Raw genomic sequence first — 17,555 nt, forward strand, 5'->3', positions numbered from 1 at the left:
TTAAAAAGGTCATATTAGAAATTTGTGGTGAGAATAGCTGGAGTGTCATCTTTGTCGATCTCCCCCTTAAAACAAGCACTAAAGTATGATGAATCCCAATGGATAACTGTTAAAAATAGAATTTTCTACACATTTCTGTAATTTTTTTTAAATAATTTTGTATTTGGTTTGAGTTCCATAACTAAACTGGTGTTAAATAAAATTCACCATGACAAATAAGCATGTTAATGTGGTTGAACAACAATGTATTTGAATGACCATGGTTACTTTTCAGGAAGACCAGGTAGTCATTTCTTTGATCAATAAAACATGTCCATTTGGAGAGAACGCCATAGCTGATGACTTCAAGTCCAGCTTCTCTAACCTTCTGCAATCATCTGATATCACCAACCGAAGCCACAGGTAGCCATATACTCTTGAAGAATTAAAGCAAGAATTAGGTCCACCAGAGACTCATTCTAACATGTAGCTGCCAGTCTCAGCCCACTAGAGCATATGGATAAGGGTTTGCATCCTAAAACAGCCCTAAAAGTGCACAGACAGTATTGTGGAAACCATCTTACATGATATGAATCAGGCAGGGATTCCCCCAGGACACAGATTATGGTGCTGCAGAAGAAGGACAGATAATCCAAAGGCTTCCAAATAAATGGCTTTATTAGCAAGCATCTCTAGTAAAGATCACGTAGAGGTGCAATGCAGTCATTTCTTTCAGGTTCCCACAAACAGTGGACTTAACAAACGTGGGAGAAGTGGTGCAGCTGTCCCACCATTACTGTTGTTAGCGGGGACTGTCTCTGGGGTTTTCTAGCATCTGACCCTGTTGCTTTTCCACTAGTTCAGTGAGAGTGAATGCAGCATAGAATACATCAATGGGCTATGTTCACACATTTAAAATGAGGTCCGTCATTTTGCTGTTTTGCCACCCCTCATTGCAGGGACAGCTGTTGGTACATTATTCTAGTTTGGGGTTACTAATTGGCCTTTGGATGTGTCTTTAATTGAAAAGTCCAAAGACGGTGAAAAAAGAAAAACTGTGTGTTGACAACTACGAAATAACACCCGTTGTTTGCAAAAGACGTCCAAAAATAATTGACATTAATATTTTGACATCCGAACAGACAACATCCGTCATTTTAAACATTGTGTGCATTGGATGTCCGTCATTCCAGTGACTTCAAGGCATTGCATTGAATTCAATTACATTGTGGCAATAACCAAGGTATTTTTAAATAGAAAAAGAAGACACCTTTTCTGTTTTTATGACATTTTGTGATCATAGCCCTACACTGACTGTCTCCTCCTATTTCCTTATAGTTCCTCCTCTCACCGCCACTTTTAGAAGTTAGGGAAAACTTTTTGTCCTAAAGTGGATTGCCACCTTTGCTAATTCTTTTTAGGGTTAAGACACGTCCATATATATAGTATGCTTAATTAATTTTGGGAGAATGCTAGATAGTTTACTATGTACTAAGTAGTCAATGGAGATAGTGTAGTAGCAGTGATAGTAGCATCATAGAACAATAAACACACTATAGTTAAAGTTTATGGTCACCTTCCTTGAACTTTGTTGGATGTGATGGTAAAGCACTGGCATAGACATCTTCATTAGAAATACGTGCAATCTTTGTAGATTACCTTGCAAGTACTTCCTGCTCCTCACTTCTAGCCAAGTAAAGAGTAGTGCACAATACTTCTTTATAGTAATACACCCCAGGCTAGAAGAGTCAATAGCAGATGCTAGCCACTTTTGTTGACATGCTTAGGCTGCCTATGTTTACTTTGAAACAGTAATTACGCTAAGCAAATATCCATTTATACAGTAATCCCCTGTTTATAGACATATTGGTGCATATGGCTGTTTTGAAACCATTAGTAAGCCGGTTTTCTAATTACAATTCTTCGAAAATGAAATGTTGCCATTTATTAAAGTGCTCTGGTGTTCTATTAATTTTACATAATACTATAGTGTCTTAACTGGATAAAGTGTATAACCGAATGCCATACAAAGTGCTGCTTGAGGCTATGTTTACAAACAGTAAACTTATAGTTGTAAAACGGTTGTATTTCCAATATAAAAATGCGCTCCATTAAAGTCAATGCGAAATTGGCAGGCAGTGCACACACCGTAAAGAATAGCAGTTGCAATTGATTACCGTCATCAGAATAATAAACATGCTCATTATTTACCACCTGCTTAAGCAAAAAACTGCAGTTTTTTTGTTTTTTACGGTCACATTTCTTTTTATTTTACTGTGTTTGAACATAGCCTGAATCTTGCAAAGATCTTTGAATTGGCAATGCAGAGGCCTAGCTACCATAGCTAACACTAATTTGCAGAAAAGGAAGGTCCCAGTTTTCAGTATCCATATGTTAATAAGATGGTTTGATGCACTAAGGGCAAGACTACCACCCTCAGTGCACCATTGTGCCCCAGCTGGCCCGCCCCTTCTAATGAATACTGGGGCGGCGCTCTACGGTGACGCCACTTGGGCGCTCATCACTGCAGAACACCGGATGAATGATGCTTCTAATATGCTGATAGTTTCCTTTTAATAAATTCTTTATACCCCAAAATGGTACCAAAAAAAATTACAACACACCTGCTAAAAACAAGCCCCCTCATACAGCCAAGCAAGAAAAAAACATCTCAGAGGAGCTATGCCAATTCTATTGTGACTGTTAGGGGTTAAAAAAGTGACAAAAGGTTGGGCACAATGCGCTACCCATACAATACACTGCCCCTTCTTAAGAGGAAACCCTTGTGTCTCCATCACTTCTCTAATCTTGTCTTATATAAAATATTTGCACGAACAGCAACAAGGCTAAAGTTACTCTGCATGGGTTGTGCAACATCCTTTAAGCTGGTAGAAAAAAAAATTAAAAAATATCATCACAACCAGCTGCTTGTGATATTTTACTTCTGCTAGCACTTTCACTGATATTTTTACTATATGAGCAAGAGTTTACTAGACTATAGATCCTTCCTTTATATTTCCTATTCCTTTTGAATCCACTTCTGCTAGAGAAAAAAAAAGAATGAAAAACTGTAACAAAAAGCTGTGTGTGAAACTCTCTTCAAAGTATAATTTTGTTTCCACTCTTGTACTCAATTAAGTCTATGACACATAGTAAACTCTGACCAAGAGGATGAATTTTTGCTCTGTGGTACTATTTACTTATTTCGGTTGTTTTTTTTTTTCTAGAATAGTACATATCTTAGAGCAAACTAAGGTATCACTTCCACTGCTGTGTCTATGACAGACTTAACTCCTGTTTATATAACGACGTAAAGTTACATTATGATGCGGTTGCAGTAAAAGGCATAGGGAAGGCTAAGGAGTTGAGCCCTCTCTATACCCAGTTGCTCCAAGCTACTAAAGGCCAGCATGAACAGTCTCCGTTGCCAGCTATTGTAACTGTTTAGATGCCGTTTTCAATTCTGACAGAGGCATGGGAACTTTAAAGGAACATGTCATTGGCGGTGCAGTGGATAGAGTGACTACTTCTAATGCTATTGCAGGAAACTATACATTGTCATGGAAGCTGGAGACCTCTGCTATGGCTGTTGTGGCTCAACTATTGATATAGCCTACAGGCTGTACCAATCCAATAGAGCGCAAATCTAATGGATCAATAGGTACTGCATTGATTCATATAAGCAATCAACTGATTCCTCATACAAGTCCCCTAGGGGGATAAAAATTGTGGGTACAGAGTCGCTTCAAATTAGAACATTTATCATACTCTCAAATGTGTTATCAATTTTTTTTTTTTTTTAATCAAGTTGTTTTTTTTTTATCAAGTTTTTACTTTATCTATATTATAAAATATCCCTGAAAATGTGCAGGTCTCAGTCTATCCATTAGGCTTAAAGCTAAGCTGTGGTTTCCTTTTCTGTCAGTGGTGACAAAGAGGGAGTTGCTAGAAAGTGATCTGTCCAGCATTAGGCTATGTTCACACAATGTCGAGAAAAAGGCGTCTGATTGTGATAAAAAAAAAATAAAATAAAATAAAATCTGACTAATCTAGGCCATACATTACCTTTCAAGATACAGCTTTTTACAAGTAAAGAGCTCAAAAACACTTAAAGGGGTAGTGCGGCGCTAAACAATTATTCACTAAATAACACACATTACAAAGTTATACAACTTTGTAATGTATGTTATGTTAGTGAATTGCCCCTTCCCCGTGTTTCCCTCCACCCACACCAGACCCGGAAGTGTAGTGCTCTATACATACCTGTCTCTTGCCGACCCCTGGCCGCCATCTTGTGCCAATGATGTCATCTTCGGACGGCCGGCAGAACTGCTCCGACCGTCCCTAGTGCCGTCCGCCCTCTGCCGCGTCATCAGCTGCTCAGCCGCAATTGGCTGAGCACAGTTATGCTCCCCAGCCATATCTCCTGATCAGTTAATACTGACAATTAGTCTATCAGCCTACATTGTCAGAATTAGCGAGCAGCCAGGTAGTGGGTCGCACTGCTGCCACGCTCTCTTTCTGACTATATCTCTGGATCACAGCGGGTCTCACATGCCTAATGACATGTCAGAAGTTATTTTTAATGACTTTTCAAGCTGCGGTCAGACACCTCTGGTGATGCAGGACAAAGTCTTAGTGTTCAGTCCCTCTGTTCCTCAACATATAACATGGGAACAGGGGTGAGGGTGCAGTTAGGAGATCACCATACACATTGAATGGTTATCTTCTGAAATCACTGAGTTTGTCCAATATTAGTCAAACGTGTATGACCAACTTTAGCAACAAAGGAGGCTCATTCATAATTCTTATGACCTTTTACATTTTTTTTTAAATGCAAATCTCCTATTTAGTCACTCAGTGTTATCTTAAATAAACCATTTGGCAATCTACAGGAAGATAAACAAGAGCTCGTATTGGATTTACTAAGTGGAGGTAAATTCCTTCACACTCTCTACAACAACCAGACTCCATCAACAGGCACGTGGATCTGTAGCCTGGTGAAACTCCCAGACTGAATGAGGACTGAAAACTTTCTTGACTTTCACACAAATCTTTCCAAATGTTATAATATTGAGTCTTTCTCTCTCAGTCACTTTCAAAAAGATTATATACATTATATAGATTAAGACATTAATGTCCCATCCAAACTCCTGTGCAAGTTTATGAGGAGATATGGGGTGCTGTTAGAGCATTTTTTTCCATCAATAAAGTTATTGAGGTATATAGAGTATAATAATAAACAGATGAAATAAAATGAAATAAACATTGGATGTTTTCATTTTGGTGTAAGTATGTCTGCTTTAGTCTGCATTATTAATGCAGAAATTCACCTTTAAAAACAAACGAATCTAACCTGAAGAAGAATCTAACCTGCTGATGTCTCCCTACAGTGCATGCAGCCATTTCCGTGCTATTAGGAGTTTATAAGGCATTAGGCATTTTGGCCCCCAGTCTCCCCCGTTCCTTTAAACGAGTATGAGTGGAGTGGCCCAGCTGGGGATGGACTGGCCAGTGGGTGGCCGTTGCACTTGGGTTATAGCCTCGCCCCAAGTGCACTAAAATGCCTAATTAACATAAAGAATAAACTCCTAATATCACAGAAACAATGTTGAGAATGAAGGTGAGAAAATTACCTTCATCCTCAGCTCCCTGTACACTATAGGGAGATACCAGCAGGTTAGATTCTTCTAACTTGTTGATGCTTTCCTTTTAAGTTATATACTGTATATACATTTTACATGAATATACATGTTTTAAAATCCCTGTAATCTCTGCAAATCTTTAGGAATAATCTTTAAAACGTTGAAATGGATTAAAAAAAAAAAAAGGTCTAATTCTTCCCCAAAACAGTGCCAGTCCTGTCCATAGGAATGTGAAGCCAGTAAATCTTGAGGTGCAGAACCCCAGACATCCATGTATTTGGTTAACTGTGTGAAAAATACTAAGTCTATATGTAGTGGTGTACCTGTATCTATACATGAGGTCGCTCTGCTAACTTCCACTGTTTCATCCTTATTTAACTTATAGGAAATGTCATCAAGTCATGAATGTAACCAGAGAATGATTCTACTATATGGAGTGGGAAGAGAGCGAGATGAGGCCAGACATCAGCTACGGAAACTTACCAAAGATCTCTTAAAGATTCTGAATACAAATGGCACAAGTGAATCTGCTGGTAATTCCTTTTATTAAATATACTGTTGCAACAATATATATCAGGAGTAACCATGTCAGTATCAGAGGAGACATATACCGTTTCGGAGGAGGACTCAAAGTAGGTCTCCTTAGGGCAATGAGAAGGCTAATGGATGTTCTTGCTTACAAGGACTGCAGCCTCAGGAACCTCCCTTTACCATTCTTTTCTACTGGGCCCAGCTTACTGCTTTCAGGATGTCTAAACTATGCCTACCAGCCAAGCCACACAGCCTAAGCCACAGTACAGGCTAACTTACCAGGGCACCAGGGCCGATTCTGGGGTCTGTGCCGCCTGAGGCAAACCTCAGGCTGCCGCCCCCCTCACTGGCACTCGAACCCCATCCGCCCCCAACCCCGCCCAAATCCGCCAAAAAATACCAATTGTGTGTCTAGTGTATCCGTAGTGCATCCGCAATCCATATTTTTTGTGGATCTGTTAAATCTGTGCTGTACTAGTTTAAATAAATTTGATCAGGTTTAAAAAAAAGATGTTTGTCTATTGCAACTGCAATTTTTTTTTGTGGATGATACAAATGTCAAAAGGCTACAATTAGAGATTAGCGAACCTTGAGCATGCTCGAGTCGATCCGAGCCCGAACCTTCGGCATTTGATTAGCGGTGGCTGCTGAACTTGGGTAAAGCCCTAAGTCTATGTGGAAATCATGGATATAGTCATTGGCTGTATCCATGTTTCCCAGACAACCTTAGAGCTTTATCCAAGTTCAGCAGCTCCAGCTAATCAAATGCCAAATGATTGGATTCAGATCGACTTGAACCCGAACCCGGTTCGCTCATCTCTAGTTACAATCCGTAAAGACAACCGCATCCATTTGACGTCTATAGGTAAATTCGTATAAAAAAAATGGATCTGCACTTGGACATGTTCCTTTTTTTTGCGGATTAGAATGCGGACTCGTAATTTACTGATGTGATGTGTGAATAGCTGTATAGAAATCAATGGGTAATAACAATTGCGGACACAATTATGGAACGTGTCAATAAGGCCTGGCCCTATTACACAAAGCAATAATTGGCCAATAATCATTTTGTGTAATAGAAGACAATGATCAGCCGACATGTACATGTCTCCTATAGGCTCCCTGGATGATCTGACGATTACCCGGGCAGCCTCCCTACCACAGCTCCACGCAGCCGACCGGCTCTTACCCGATCCTCCTCGCTCTCTGTTGGCGCATGTTATAGCGCGGGCTGCAGGCGGAGGAATGAGGAACAAGCGAGCCCTGACCTGACAGGCGCTCACTTGCTCTCCACGTTGCCCCATGTAATAGGGGCTTTAGACTGGGGCTTCCCCCTCCCAAATTAGCTGTAACAGTTTACTAATAGCAACAAGCATAAATTTATTGTTACTAGAGAGGACAACTCATCCCACGAGACAAGACCTCATACTGCTACACTGACAGAAGATGTTATGGCTCTCTGAACGGGACAATACAAAATAAAAATTACTAATAAAAAAAAGTCAGTAACCTTCCTAACTACTCTTTATTAACAGAGACACATACATTACAGTTAATGTGAATTGATTTTAATTCACACATACTTTTCTGTCACATACTTTCTGTCTCATGTGACCTGAAGCTGGAGGTGATAGCAAATACTAGCATAGAGAGGTCATGATCTTGGCTACTGCCTGTGTATTGTAGAAGGTGAAATGTATGTTACACATTTACTGGGTTCACACTATGTATATTTGAGGCTGTATTTGTGAGGCTGTATAGCAACCAAAACCAGGAGTGGATTGAAAACACAGAAAGGCTCTGTTCACATAATGTTGTAATTGAGTGGATGGCCGTCATTTAATGGCAAATTTTTGCTGTTATTTTAAAACAACGGCTGTTATATTGAAATAATGGCCGTTATTTAACGTTATATGGCGGCCATCCACTCAATTACAACATTGTGTGGACAGAGCCTTTCTGTGTTTTCAATCCACTCCTGGTTTTGGTTGCTATGAGGACCTGACTTGAGGACCAAATACTGAAATATACGTAGTGTGAACCCAGCCTACAATGTAAGGCTAGGTTCACACAGCGTTTTTTATTAGTAAAGAACAGACGCTGATTGCAATGGCATCAGCGTCCGTTCTTTACTGCAGGGGTGGCATTCCATTAAAGGGGCGGCCATACATTGCATTGAAGTAAATGGCTAATTGATTTGCTGATACACCCAATGGTGCATGCAAATTAATTGTGAAAAAGAATGTTTCTGCAGCCAATAAAGAGGTATCGGCTGCAGGAATGGGCTGAGTACAGCCCGGAGGTCGGCTGTTTAACAGCGTCCGTTGCTATGCCTAAGGCTATGTTCACACACCGTCAGAATGCTGTTTTATAGAGGTACAGTATACATGAATGTGCAGCATATAAGATTTTGAATGGTGCTGAGAACTGCACATACAAAAAAGAGGGCAACAAAAATAATGGCTGTTATTTGCTGTTAAATGATGTCTGTCCACCAAAAATGAACATAGCCTATATTCTAAAAAGTTTCCAGAGATTATTTAGGCTTAAAAATAGCAAAATTAAAATTACAAAAAAAAAAGAAAAGAAAACAAGTTAAATGAAAAGCCTAATAACATGTTCTATTAGTTTCTAGTTAGGTCCCCTATGTGTCCCCATACATAAATCAGGTCTCTTCTGCGCCCTTATGAAGTAGTGGGTCCTCTGTGCCGCTAAGCAGTAGTTAGGTCTCCTCTGAGCATCCGTATAATAGTTAGACCCCTCTGTGCTCCCACATAGTAGTAAGTCCCCCTCTGCCAGCACCTACACAATACATAGTATCCCCCATGTAGACAACCACAAGTAGTTAGCCCCCAATAAATATTATTCTGCATGTAATTAAGACCACTGGTAGATAGATCTCCACATGTAGGCACCCCCCTCTGTAACATAAAAAAAAAAAATAGACAGAGGAATAGACAGAGAGAAAGGCTGATACACAGATTTTTGTGTCTTCAGAAAGCAGCAGCTTAGAACTGGGGGAAGGAGACTGAATAGAAATAACAAGCATGGAATGAATTGTTAGTCTCACCATGGGCAGCAAAAAATGAAAAGTTGTGTTTGAGTGGAATACCCCTTTAAGGTGCCTCCTGTAGCCTTGTGACTTGAGTCTCCTGTTGGAATGGAGCAGCAGGTTGCACATGCATCTGGCAACTCCACTCATTTTCTATGGATGTCACTGAGAAAGTCAAACGCTATCTATAGTAGCTTCCATAAAGAATCAATGAAGCTACAAGTCCCCGTTTTCAAAATCATAGGAGATTTCAGCAGTCAGACCACCTACAATCCAATAGATATCCTTTATCGTATAAATAGGGAATGACTTTGCAAGTTAGGTAACAATTTTAGTGGACAAATGTTACATGTGATCAAAGAGTTGTAATAAACAGCATTAACAATACTGATCTATCTATCTAATTATACTCTTGCTATCATGGTGGTGGTATAAAAAATCCCTTTCTTGTTCTATTTTAGCAGAGCTGTTCTATTTGCCCCTTATTGGTCGCTCAAATCTTCCCTGTACTTCTCACTAGTACATTTATAGAGCATTATTGGCCTCATTGAGAACACATGTCAACTTTTTATAGTGAAATTAGTGTTTTATAGTGTGCTTGTTGTCTTAGGCTATGTGGACACGTAGTATGCGACCGGCCGTTCCGTGATCCCGCCGGGTCATGGAATGGCCGGTCTCAGAAAAGATCATCCCAACTGATGCAAGCCCGCATCAGAACTCCCCACTGCACCCAATGGAGCATGTGGCCGGAGCTGCTTGCTCCATTGTGTGAACTGACAGGGTTTTATGCGGCCGCTATTCACTGTATAGCGGCCGCAGAAAACTGACATGTCAGTTTTCTACGGCGCCGCTAGGGATCCCGGACGGAGTGTATACTATGTGTATACACTCCGGCCGGGATTCCCTCAGCCTGCAGCACTACATAAGTACCGCAGAAATCACGGCCGTAATTTCTGCAGAACTTACGTAGTGTGAACATAGTGTTAAGATGCATGTGGTGAAAAAGCTAATGATATTACTCTACTCTGCACTTACTGGTCATTCTAAAATTGATCCAAAGTAAGAACACACACTAGGCTGAACCTGTCTGTTCTCTAATGTTCTACAGAAGTATCCATGATAAACCTAAATTGTTCAGTCATTGCTTTATATGTCATCGCTCTAACAATAAATCCATCCGCACCTCTGATCCATCTAACAGCTGTGATTTTAAAGAATAAATCACAGTTTTTATGTGGTGGTCAGTGGATAAGACTGCGCTGAGTTCAATGAGGCCATATTCTTGGGTACTGTGGTACCACCTGAAAATTGTAGAGTTGGGTTCACTGGTAGCATTACCGTCACTATTTAAGCCTCATTTTGGAGGTAATTTTTGTCTGTATTTTTATTCAACGCCAGGTGTGGGCCATAAACTGGCAAATCAATGGTTCACTTGAATCTGCTATTGAATTAGATTTGGAATAGGCAGCCATTTCAAGGGCTGCTGCACAGTTAATATTATTTGCTTCATCAGTTACACTTGCTAGGTTGGGAGCACACAGGGAGGCACAGATTTATTGAGCACCCAGCCCAGACAATATAATGGAGCAGCAAGACATAATGTGTGCCTCCTCTCTCAGTGAACAGGAGCAGGGACTCTTGTCTTAGACAGGAGTCCCTGCTCATGTATTTTGTGATTAGTCTTAACTGAATTGCTGATGAATCCACAATTATTTTTAGAAACCCAGAGTGAAATCTCTACCCATTACCTTCACATATTACTGTGCAATGCCTTGTGTTCACTTTACATTGTCTATAATGCAACCTAAGTACTAGACATGCTGGGAGATGTTACCTCAGCAGCATGCAGAATTGTAGATGAGATAACTGTAGATAAGAATAGTTATTTGTACTGGCTGTAACTTACTACAGGTAAAGGCCCTATTCCACGGGCCGATTGACCGGAGCTATTAGCGCTTGTTTGCGCCTCGTTCCCCACTCACTGCCGCCGCTATTCCACGTGGCGGCAGCGAGCGGGTGAGTCTGGGGGGGGGGGGCGTAGGGAGCTGCGGAGGGGGCTGTCTGGGGGATCGCTGATCGTCCGGGCAGCCCATAGGATACAGCAGCGTCTGCTACCGCCGCTCCTATTCCTCTGAGCTACGGCAGCAGATCATTGCTGTATCAGTCGTTTATTTTTAACATGTTGTAAAACAAATGACTGCAACAATCAGCCGACATGAACGATGTCGGCTGATTGTTGCTGTCAATTCCACAGGACGATTATCGGCTGTAACGGCCGATATCGGCCGAATTCGGTTGATAATCGTCCCGTGGAATAGGGCCTTTAGGCAATGCATTTGCGAAATTTCTCAACTTCTACCTAAAAGCAAGGTCTTAGTTGTGAGGAAATTACAGTTTGTACAATGAATAAAATATTGTCCCTGTCTTTTTAATTGGAGATGATGGACAACGGATGAGAAAGAACAAGCAGGAAACACTTCCTACTCTAGAAAGCACCTTTTCCAGGCTGCAGCACTTGTCCTACTTTGACCAACATCATGTAACATCCCAGGTATTTCTTCATTACTACTTTCTATGCAAATATTATAGCTCATGGAATGCAAGGATGTAAAACACACATGCAAATGAAAGGAAATTAACTTTCTTCAAAGGCTTTGTGTCTTATCACGATGAACCTTCCTATATGGGAAAGTGCAGCAAGATGCTTAGTAATACATACGATAACTACACCTATCCAACACAATGGACATCAAAGGGTGGATGAGAATAGTTATTTGTACAGGCTGTAACTCACTCCAAGTTAGGTAATGCATTTGTATTGAGAAGACATAGACGGTAATGAGATGACAGGGTCAAAGCTCATCAGGGTAAAAAAAAAAAGAAGCTGTTCTTCCAAGCACAATACAGCCTGTTAAATTTAGTACTTAGGCAGGTGGTAAAAAAAAAAAAAAACAAAAAAAACATCCGTTATAAAGGTATACGCAGGAATACTTCTTTTAACTTACCTCTAACTCAGTATGTTCTAAGATGTATGGCACAGGAGTTTGCCACTCACAGCTGCTAAGTGTCTATACTTTGTCTGACACCCAGTGATTGTTATGTAAATGAAGCCTTTAGAGGTAGCATGTTATGATGTAAAATTGAAGTCTCAAACTAAACAAAACCAAAACTAAGAGTCAATATATCGATGATGTAATATTAAAATAGGTGCTGTGATTATATGTATTATACCTAACCCTCTCATACATTCTAAATTGTAAAGTAACCAACCCCTCCAGCATCCCCAGAGATGAACGCTGGTTTACAGTATGTAAAGATTGTGGTGGCAGCTCCATACATGAAACTCTCACTCTAACACTCTAAGTGCATAAAAGGTGCACTTAGTAACACATTTATGGTCATTTACAGTGAGGCAATGAGGTGGGGAGAGTGTTTGTACAGAATGACAAGCTCCCATAAAAATCAGCTTTGATGAATGCTCATTTCCAGCTATCAACTTTTGCTCCTGCATTGGACTTGCAAGGCTGGGTTCACACTATGTATATTTCAGGCAGTATTTGGTCCTCATGTCAGGTCCTCATAGCAACCAAAACCAGGAGTGGATTGAAAACACAGAAAGGATCTGTTCACACAATGTTGAAATTGAGTGGATGGCCGCCATATAACAGTAAATAACGACCATTATTTCAATACCACAGCCGTTGTTTTAAAATAACAGCAAATATTTGCCATTAAATGGCGGCCATCCACTCAATTACAACATTATGTGAACAGAGCCTTTCTGTGTTTTCAATCCACTCCTGGTTTTGGTTGCTATACAGCCTCACAAATACAGCCTCAAATATACATAGTGTGAACCCAGCCTACCTGTAATTTCTATTAGTCTGATCATATCTATCTATCTATCTATCTATCTATCTATCTATCTATCTATCTATCTATCTATCTCCTATATAGATACAATACATGTTAAATCATTTCTGAAATTACATATCTCCTTTTCTGCACAATTGTACCGATTCTACCTATAGCTGTCACAGGAGAGCATACTCACATATTGCAGATTTGTTGCAAAAATTTTCATTGAAAAATCCCTTGCATACATCTTAATGGGGTTGTTTCTGCCACGCTGTATGGATTTCTGCACACCCCATTGAGAAATATTCAAGCGAGACAGAAGTTTGTGCAACAAATCAGCCACGTGTGAGTATAACTGATTCCTGTTTCACAATAAGACCACCTGTGGTAAGTAATAGAAATGTATGTTCAGAATAGAATAACATGTGTTACTGTTTCATTATTAGTGATGAGCGAATAGTGAGATATTCGAATATTCGATATTCGTACGAATATCCAGCGAATATTCGAATATTCGATCGAATATTCGATCCCATTAAAGTCTATCGGAACAAGTATTCGATTAGTGAAAAACATCTATTTGACCATTTGGAGGGTAAAACCGGAAGCTGGGGGGTTCGAACGCTTATCGAACATTTATCGAATATTCGCGGGATATTCGTACGAATATCGAATATTCAAATATCTCACTATTCGATCGAATATCTATTAGATCGAACAGTATTCGCTCATCACTATTCATTATATATACACTACATTCTATTAAAAACAACACATTGCACATCATGTATATCAAGGAGAAGGTTTAGGTAATATATATATATTTTTTTGGGGGGGCAGAGAAAATTTCTCAGTAAATCAACATATGCAAAATAAAAATAAATAAATAAATAAATAAATAAAAGGTTCAAAAAACATAAAGTATACTTTATGCAACATCTGGAGCTATAACTGTTTACACTTCCACATTACTAACATTGTGGTAGGAAAGGAGCTATGCATATGTCACACAACCACCATAGCACAAGTATATTTCACATTATAAAAGACTAAGTTACAAAATGTTTCACTACCAACACATGAGTGTCACAGTTTGTCAAGTCAACCTAATCTACTGTAATACTAATATCTATCCAACATGTACCATGGTTTTTAAAACTAAAAATTAAAATTTCTGAAATTATTATTATTATTATTTTGTTTAACTGAACTTACCTGGTCACAAGGGAAAACAAAATACACAGCCAGTGTTACACAGAGGGCAAATACTTCTGTAGAGACTGTGTGCTCCTGTAATATATAGCAACCAGCGACTGAGAAATGACTGTCCTGAGCCTTGCTTGTCTTCACAGATATCGTGTAATGTGCTGGAACAGATTACAAGCTTCGCTTCTGGGACTTCTTACCATCTTCCCTTGGCTCACCATGTCCAACTTATTTTTGATTTAATGGAACCGGCCCTCAACATCAATGGTCTTATTGATTTTGCTGTACAGGTAACAACAGAGACTTCTCTCAGGATAATGTTTTTCTTGGGTGAATGGAGATCCCGGAAAGCTGTGTTGTTCCAAGGCAGTGAATAATTGCAGCCTAGCACTGGAGATTGTCTTATTAAACAGACTGTGCCTGGAGCCAGACACTAATCTCATTGTGTTACCATGCAAATAGAGCAGTTCTATTGAAATATTGGGCTCTGTTAGATGTACTGCACAGACGTGGAAACTTTCAGCTATCTGCCTTCTAATAATTGGTCTGATCATTTTAATGGACCTGGGGTAAAACAATTACCAATGTTGTTAAAAGCTTGCAACACGTCTAGCAGAAAGGGCCTTGAAGGTTATTATGGCTCAGTGAGGCTATACATGATTTACTGTACATGCGCCATGCATTATTAAAGACCATGTTAAATATATAAAGATAGTGGGGATTGGATATATTTCTATAAGAGCACATGATAATATATGTACAGTAATAACATATTCAGCGTGCAGGTGGTCATACTCATAAAATGCAGATGTTTAGGTGAAGAGAAGGCATTATAAAATATTCATAATTTAGAGCTGACACCACTATAGGGCTTTGCTTACAACTTTCATTGCCTACATCAGCCGTTCTGTTGGATACCGTGCAAAAAATAAAGTGCAACTTATCTGATAATAATTGAGAATAATGTCAGAATAATGTTTTATTCTCCAGTGAAATGTGTCAGAGAGGCTTTCCCGAGCTCCTGATCTTCTGTGGGCTGTAACACCTCCTCCTCTCCAGTCCCTTACCCTGTTTGAAGCTCAGCCTGCCGCTGACTGTCAATCAAGCCAGTTCAGGGATAAGGGTGCGTACACACTTCAAATCTGCATGAAGAATTTCCCCCGGATTCTTCTCACCCCCGTGCGCTCCCACTTGAATCTCCACACATCTCATAGACTCCATTCTATGCTCAGGCAGATTCCACTGTCTGCCCAAAGAATTGACATGGGTGGACGGCGGAATCTGCAGAAAGATTTCTTCTTGGTTTCCCTAGTGTGAACACACCCTAAGAGGGAGGTCAAGAGCTTGGGAAAGCCTTTCTGACACTTTTTCTATGTACTGGAAGCATAAACGGATATATGAAATATGCACAAGCCAAAAAGACAGAAATGGCTGCACATCGCACCCATGGCTGACACGAACGCTTATTCAGCTACATTTAAAACCAACATCAGAAGTTAGTATATAATTTGGCCAAACCATATTGCCTCATGTACCACGTGCAGGTCTTCTGATACACACGAGTCCCTAACCAAAAAACATCACTGTGCCGGTCAGCGACCACAATCCCCGCAAAACGTGTGCAAGCAGAGAAGGGGGGCCACGGAATGGCCCCGAAACCCCATTGTCACAGGACCAGACCCTAAAGGGCCCCCCGGACCCCGCAGGCGCCACCGGCTGAAAAAGTGGACGCCAAGCAACACAAGTGTGAACAAGCTCTTACCTCTCTCCATTCCTCTGCAGGTAGAATGGGAGAATACTAGGAGATCCTCCCCTTATGTACACAGGTGCTTCCTGCTAATTTGGATCACATGGGTCTTACAAAGCACGAGTGCTAGCCACAATGAAAAAAGGGACAGAATACATAAAATATGCACAAGCCAAAAAGACAGAAATGGCTGCACATCGTACCCATGGCTGACACGAAAGCTTATTCAGCTACATTTAAAACCAACATCAGAAGTTAGTATATAATTTGGCCAAACTATATTGCCTCATGTACCACGTGCAGGTCTTCTGATACACACGAGTCCCTAACCAAAAAACATCACTGTGCCGGTCAGCGACCACAATCCCCGCAAAACGTGCGCAAGCAGAGAAGGGGGGCCACGGAATGGCCCGAAACCCCATTGTCACAGGACCAGACCCTAAAGGGCCCCCCGAACCCCGCAGGCGCCACCGGCGGAAAAAGTGGACGCCAAGCAACACAAGTGTGAACAAGCTCTTACCTCTCTCCATTCCTCTGCAGGTCTCCACACATCCCATAGACTCCATTCTATGCTCAGGCAGATTCCACTGTCTGCCCAAAGAATTGACATGGGTGGACGGCGGAATCTGCAGAAAGATTTCTTCTTGGTTTCCCTAGTGTGAACGCACCCTAAGAGGGAGGTCAAGAGCATGGGAAAGCCTTTCTGACACTTTTTCTATGTACTGGAAGCATAAACGGATATATGAAAGGTACCATGTGTCTCTTTGACCTAACCGTGTCAGCAGTTTGGAACAATAAAGGGGTACTCCGGGCAAAATGTATTTTTAAATATGTTATTACATAAAGAAAGTTATACAAATCTCTAATATACACTAATTATGGGAAATCCATATATAGTGCTATTTACCTCAATTTAGTAGATCAGGCAGGCTTTACTTCCTCAAAAGAAATATGATGTCACGTCTCAAGTCTATCTACCAGCAGGGGGCGCATGTACAAATGGAATAGACGTCTATTCTCCCTCCCTCTGCCTGGTCCTATTACAGCTGCTGCCCCGGGGTGAGCGTCAGATAAGGAGCTGCCCATCTTCTCAGCCCGTCTCCCCCCCTACGCAGTCCCGTGCAGGAGCGCTCACCCTCCGCCAAGTCCCGGCAGGGTGAGTGCTACTGCATTGCCCCCCAACTTGCCACCCCTGATTTTTAAGCCGGCCGCCGGGTCCTGTGCACGAGCGCTCACTCGCCGCCCGGTCCCGGCAGGGTGAGCGCTCGTGCATCTTCTCCTTAGCAGCTGCACCTTCTGCGCCAAGCAGCTTGCTTCTGAGCCAGTCTCAGCAGCTTCATCATGCACGGGACCGGGCGGCGGGCTGAGACTGGCTCAGAAGCAAGCTGCTTGGTGCAAAAGGTGCAGCTGCTAAGGAGAAGATGCACGAGAGCTCACCACGCTGGGACCGGGCGGCAGGTGAGCGCTGGTGCACGGGACGGGGCGGTAAGTTAGAAGAAGCTTGAGCGCTCACCCCGCTGGGACCGGATGACGGGTA

At 41.2% G+C, this 17,555-nt stretch overlaps 2 protein-coding genes across 3 annotated transcripts in view; one reads left to right on the top strand and one right to left on the bottom strand.

The window, feature by feature from the left end:
• MED12L (mediator complex subunit 12L) overlaps nucleotides 1–17,555 on the top strand; it is a 393,418-nt gene that overhangs the window by 267,931 nt on the left and 107,932 nt on the right. Inside the window, exons 16-18 of the mRNA XM_069975432.1 lie at nucleotides 6,010–6,157; nucleotides 11,640–11,758; nucleotides 14,418–14,561. Coding sequence (XP_069831533.1) covers nucleotides 6,010–6,157; nucleotides 11,640–11,758; nucleotides 14,418–14,561 — 411 coding nt within the window. The remainder of the gene's footprint in view (nucleotides 1–6,009; nucleotides 6,158–11,639; nucleotides 11,759–14,417; nucleotides 14,562–17,555) is intronic.
• Nucleotides 1–17,555, bottom strand: part of P2RY12 (purinergic receptor P2Y12) — a 56,141-nt gene that overhangs the window by 4,945 nt on the left and 33,641 nt on the right. The window contains exon 1 of one of the 2 annotated variants that reach the window (XM_069975436.1): nucleotides 14,281–14,627. The exons of the other annotated variant lie outside the window; for it this stretch is intronic. The gene's annotated coding sequence lies outside the window, so the exon portion shown is untranslated. Of the gene's footprint in view, nucleotides 1–14,280; nucleotides 14,628–17,555 lie in introns of those variants that run through there. 2 annotated transcript variants of the gene reach the window in all.

Source organism: Dendropsophus ebraccatus, chromosome 6, assembly GCF_027789765.1.
Source record: "Dendropsophus ebraccatus isolate aDenEbr1 chromosome 6, aDenEbr1.pat, whole genome shotgun sequence".
Classification (NCBI taxonomy): Eukaryota; Metazoa; Chordata; class Amphibia; order Anura; family Hylidae; genus Dendropsophus; species Dendropsophus ebraccatus.